The 6,081-nt window shown below is 48.3% G+C and overlaps 1 protein-coding gene across 2 annotated transcripts in view; it reads left to right on the top strand.

Moving 5' to 3' along the window:
* The window catches only part of DLGAP2 (discs, large (Drosophila) homolog-associated protein 2), a 231,379-nt gene that overhangs the window by 216,600 nt on the left and 8,698 nt on the right, over nucleotides 1-6,081 (top strand). For both annotated transcript variants that reach the window (XM_011968600.1, XM_011968599.1), the window contains one exon: nucleotides 4,139-4,291. In XM_011968600.1, coding sequence (XP_011823990.1) covers nucleotides 4,139-4,291 — 153 coding nt within the window. The remainder of the gene's footprint in view (nucleotides 1-4,138; nucleotides 4,292-6,081) is intronic.

Genomic DNA, 6,081 nt, shown 5'->3' with positions numbered 1-6,081 from the left:
AAATGAAGAAAATGATCTGAGGTGCCTGGAAATAAAAACACGTAAACAATTACAATGAAGAGATTAAGAGGATATTTTGCAAATAATTTATCCTTTGTATTTTATAGTCGGTAGTGAAACAAATACACCATGAACTAGATGCATTAATACAGTTGATGTTAAACTTGGTTATTCCTGACAAAGAGAAAGAAAAACCACATATATATTTACATATACTTAGATATATACATGTTAATATATGCTTATATGTGCTTATATATAAATATATATACACATGTTAATATATAAATATGTATTTGCTATTTCTGGCAGAGCAGAAAAGCTCATATATACATCTCATATATATTAGATTTATACATTATAATCATGTATGCATCTATATGTTTTTATATATACCTATATAAACATATATAGGTGTAGTGATATATAAACATAAATATTAACATGTATATGAAGGTTTACTTATGTATCCTTATATATACATGTTAAACATTAACATATAATATATAACATATTAACTATATATTTTATCTATACAAATATATAGTATATATAAAATACACATAGTATGTGCATAGGCAAATATATAGTATACATAAAACATATGTAAATTTACTTGGTAATATATTTTATATATATTATATATTTGCCTACACACATACATATACACTTTATATACACTATATATGTAAGTTTACATATATATGTTAACATATTTTATATATACTATATATTTGCCTACACACATACACGTATACTTTTCCTTAGCTGACTATTCACTATTTTGAGAAATAGCTAAATAATATTTATGCTACTTAATAGGTTGTTTTATAATATACACATCGATTTTTTTTCAGACCAAACATTTTCAGTCAAATGCAAATAGGTCTTCTCTAGGCCTCGCATAGCAATGGTGCCAGGTGTTTTGATTATGTTTTCCCTGGCTTTTTCACACGCAAGGAGACATAATAATATTCTTACATATCAAAGAATGCACAAGCAAGCCAGAGTTGCCATCTCATGTCTTTTCATTAGGATCATTAAAAAGTGTGCCTTCTCTAACACTTTCCAATCAACCCCATTGAAGTTCACAGCAAATTTAAAGAGTTATCAACACATCACTCTGACAAAGTTATAATCATCATTTAAAAGGGGGAAACAGAAAGGTTTGGAGTGCCTTGAAAGAAGCTGCTAACTGTGTAAACACTGAGCTGTCGTGTCACCTGTGAACGTCCTTGCCTCCTCTGTAGTATCTATTTAATTGTTACCTTTAAAGGAATTCATTCGGACCACGGATGAACTCTGTGTAATATTATGCAGACTCGGGCGAGCCTAGGCAGGCGTTGTCTTTAGGAACGCTCGTCCAAAGCTTCCCACACACAGCCCAAGGTGCATATTCAGGCTTGCTACATGTTCCTTTCTGCTCTGCCAGAAATAGCTAATATTTGGCTTAAAATTGTTCATTCTAATATTTGTTATGCCTTTTGAGTTTTGAAATAGCTGGCTTGGCTACATCCTTTTCTTTCGACTTCTATTCAGGATTAGTACAAAAACACTGTGACACGTTTGCTGGGGAAGAGTGGTGTGGGGAGGGGGTGGTGCCTGAGACAGGCCTGGCATGAGAGGAGTGCTGACATGGTAAGACATGCTTTGCTCATCAAAGCCAAATGGTCCACAGCACGAAGTAGCACCACTGTCTGCTGGAAGTTGTTGGTGGGTAACTAAGCTTTAAGTCAAGTGGGTAACTAAGACCCTAGAAAATGTCAGAACCCCACCCCGAGATTGAGGACGGACCACAGGGAGGGGAATCTCTCAGGACGGACCACAGGGAGCGGAGCCTCTCAGGGTCGGGTTGTACAGGTGGTTTGTGACGCAACCAGAAGGCACATAATACCGGAAAGAACTTTCCCTCAAAGCGTGCGGCCTGACTGCTGTGCTTGTGGGACCAGCAGTTTGGCATCCCCAGAAAGGTTGTTACAAACTCAGTCTCATTCAGACCCACTGAGCCTGCCTCTGAATTTTAACTCCATCCAACCCCAGAGGTGTGTGCATCTGAGCAGGAGCCAGCGCACAGAGAGCTGCCCCAGGCCACACGGGGCACCGAAGTTCCTATCCAGTGGACCAGATGCCAGAGCCACAGAGCTGTGTGAATTTAAAACAGTGGCAATTTCACAGGAACGAGGCCCTGCATGACTTTGCTGGTGTAAAGGGAATGGCATGGCACAACCATTGACTTTTTTATTATAAACACCTTATCGTCTCTGAATGTCCAGTGGATTCAGGTGCAACCGCCTCCCCCACCAAAAGAGAACAGAAGACAAAGCCAAATCCTGATCATGCCAGGCTGTGCCCGTCCGGCCCCAGTGTGGTCTGGGTGAGCCCAAAGGACGGGCATGTTGTTGCCGAGGAGAGGGGCATGGGAAGGCAATGCCTGCTCTCAGACCAGGGCAGCCTCCGCCACAGTGGCCGGCCATGTTCCTCCTGCGTCCCCTGGGAGATGTGACCAGGACCACTCAGGTGCGGGCAAGGGAGGAGAAGCCACTCCGCTTCCCCCCACACCATCAGGCAGAGCCATGCCCAGCCCTCCAGAAAGAGGGGGCACAGCCATGCCCAGCCCTCCAGAAAGAGGGGGCACAGCCATGCCCAGCCCTCCAGAAAGGGGACATTGTTAGGTTGGCGAAGACTTCTGGAAGCCAGGCAGGCACCACCCCTACAGCCCCTGAGCAGCCTCCCTGCTGCTGCTCACCCGGCCTGGCCTGCCCTGAGGCTGCAGCTCCTGGCGTCCCTCGACTGACTTCGGTGCAGAACGTGGCCTCCTTGCCAGGCACTTTGGTTGTCCCCACCCACAGAGGCTGAGTTCGGGCTCCCGGCCGGCGGCCAGGGCCGCCCTCCCCGTGCTCCTGGGGGACGCCTCAATGGCCTGGTGGGGCTCTGAGCGGCCAAGGCTGCCCTCGTGTGGCTGCAGAGAAGAACAGGCTCAGCCAAGCAGAGGGCAGCTGGGGACCCCAGGTCCTGGCTCTGGATGAGGAATCGCAGAGCTGTCCGTTCAGCGTGCTCTTCACTGAGCGTGCCAAGTGTGCACTGCTGAAACCGGAAGCAAATCCAGTTGAATGTCGACCCACCAGAAACTCCTCTGACTCTGCTGAACCCCCACTGAATCAAGGGAACCATGCCTGGAAAAGTCATTCGGATTTCCATGTAGGGTGCAAGCCAGGCGCGGTGGCTCATGCCTGCATCCCAGCACTTTGGGAGGCTGAGGCGGGCGGATCACCTGAGGTCAGGAGTTCGAGACCACCCTGGGCAACATAGCCAGACCCCATTGCTACAAAATTAAAGAAATTAGCTGGGTGTCGTGGCCTATGCCTGTGGTCCCAGCTCCTTGGGAGGCTGAGCAGGCAGGATCTCTTGAGCCCAGGAGGTCAAGGCTGCAGTGAGCCATGATCACACCTGCGCTCCAGCCTGGGCAACACAGCAACACCCTGTCTCAAAAATAAATACGTAAATGTAGGCAGCTGGTGGAAATCATGTATCTATCAGGCACTGTGCAGAGAAACCAAGCACATCTCTGGGTCCCACTTGGCCAGGGCTGCAGCCCAGCAGCATCACCTGTGCCTCCTAAGTGTGGGCGCCGGTTGGTGAGAGCGTCCTGTTCCTTGGCACGTTACATTTATAAGGTGTCATCCCGTAAGAATGAGAGCTAAGAGCCGTCAGAGAACAAGCAGGTATAGAACGGGCTCCAAGCTGGTTCCCCACTACCACCTCCAGGCCAATACCACGGCAGGCTCACAGAGCCCTGTCCCTTCCGAATCATCCACAGGTGACCAAAAACACAGGGTCCTACTGCTTTTATGAGCTGTGGAGCATTTAGAAACTCTCCCATGTTCCCCATCCCCAGCATTTTCAACATGGGACAATGAACAGCTGTGCTACGTGTTTTTAAGCCATCAGCAAATACTTGTGCTAAAGTAAACTGTCATGGAAGCATGGCAGGCCTTCCCAAATATTTGCCTCAGGGTGGAATTAGCCACGCTTCTCCCTAATCCGCCTCTTGAACGGCGCGCGTTGGGGGGAGTGGCCTCCCCAGCCCTGTGCCCGTGGGAGACTCTCCTGGCTCTGAACACCCTGTGTGTGTCCCCAGGACCCCAGCGCCATGCCGAGGCCGACGTCACAGGACCTGGCCGGCTACTGGGACATGCTGCAGCTCTCCATCGAGGACGTCAGCATGAAGTTCGACGAGCTGCAGCGGCTTCGGCTCAATGACTGGAAGATGATGGAGTCCCCAGAAAGAAAGGTAAGGGCGTCTGTGCAGGGCCAGCTCCCCGCAAACCCCCTTTGCCACTGCAGTAACGACCTGCTGCAGGTACCGCATGACAATGGGGTTCTCAGTCTTTTGCTGGCAGCACAGGAGCACGTTTCCCTCTATGTATGTGTGCGTGTGTGCGGCATGTGCCCAAAATGGGGCGGAATTGAAGCCTTGGGCATGGGTGGTAAATCATAGGGCCTTCCCTGCTCTGTCTCTTCTATATATGCCTTTCAGAGAGACACTAGCCAAGATGACAGGAGAATCTGCAGCCTCATTCCAGACAGGCGTCTCACCTCTGAATTATGTTCATCAAACCTGTTCTGATCGTGTAAATATGAAGCTGGTTTCCCACAGGGGAAGTTTTAGCCCTGCTTATGGACTGTCTCCTAGTCAATATACCTTCTAGTACAGCCACGATAGGCAAGGCAACATTTCATACCTTATCGAACAGTTTGATGAATTAATCTTCCTGTAGATCCATCAGCCTCAGCCCTTAAAATAGGCTGAAATTTCCCATTAAATCTGAACCCTGGCATTTCACTTCTTCCATGATGCTGTCATCAGAAGAACTACTAGATGGTTCTGAGTCAGCAGCAGACACTGATTTCCTCACACGTTTTAGAGACGTCCTGAGGAACCATCACTGGATTTTTCTAGACAAATGTTATCAATTAAAATGATAAAGAAAATCAAGTCAGCATCCTTTGGGGGAAGTGGTGTTTGCACACCTGGGTCATTAGAATGAGAGCCAAGGCTGATCGTCCTCATCAGCTCCTCCCAGAAGGTGCCCTGGCCGCTAGAGGAGTTCCAGGCCAGATGCCATCCATCCAGATTCCCTCTCATCCCAGATGACAGGGAGCAGGGTGGGAGCACACAGGGTCTGTGTAAGCCACGCATGGGACAGATGCATGAGCCACGCGTGGGACAGGTCCACTTAAGCCACATGTGGGGCAGGTCCACATAAGCCACACGTGGGACTAGGCAGGTCCAAGTAAGCCACGGTTTGGATCTGAGGTGAAGGAAATGATCAGTGATGTTGAGTAAGAAGGCTGTTCAAATGGAACGTACTGAAGTTAGCCCAGGTGCATGCGATGGTTCCATCTGGTTTCCATTCTTTGGTCATTGAGAGTGAATGTGAGCCCATCTACCCAAGCTGCACATAGAGTATGATTCTCAAAATGGAAATGTCTTCGGGAGGCTGGGTGGATCACGAGGTAAGGAGATGGAGACCATCCTGGCTCACATGGTGAAACCCCATGTCTACTAAAAATACAGAAAGTTAGCCGGGCACGGTGGCTCACGCCTGTAATCCCAGCACTTTGGAAGGCTGAGGCGGGCGGATCATGAGGTCGGGAGATGGAGACCATCCCGGCTAACACAGTAAAACCCTGTCTCTACTAAAAATACAAAAAAAGTTAGCCGGTTGTGATGGCGGGCGCCTGTGGTCCCAGCTACTCAGGAGGTTGAGGCAGGAGAATGGCGGGAACCCGGCAGGCAGAGCTTGCAGTGAGCCGAGATTGCGCCACTGCACTCAGCCTGGGTGACAAAGTGAAACTCCATCTCAAAAAAAAAAAAAAAAAAAAAAAATGGTTTCTTGCTGAGAGCAGAGCACACCAGTCCAGAAAGTGAGCAGAGGCTCCATGCCTGAAGAGGCAGCCCCGCCCCTCCTGAACATGGCGTCTTAAAATTCCCTGGGGTGAGACTGGCGGATCACGAGGTCAGGAGATCGAGACCATCCTGGCTAACACGGTGAAACCCCATCTCTACTAAAAAAATAC

Source organism: Mandrillus leucophaeus, unplaced genomic scaffold (genome assembly GCF_000951045.1).
Source record: "Mandrillus leucophaeus isolate KB7577 unplaced genomic scaffold, Mleu.le_1.0 Scaffold85, whole genome shotgun sequence".
NCBI lineage: Eukaryota > Metazoa > Chordata > Mammalia > Primates > Cercopithecidae > Mandrillus > Mandrillus leucophaeus.
Note: the sequence above shows the minus strand (reverse complement) of the source record. Positions and strands in the feature narration are given on the sequence as shown.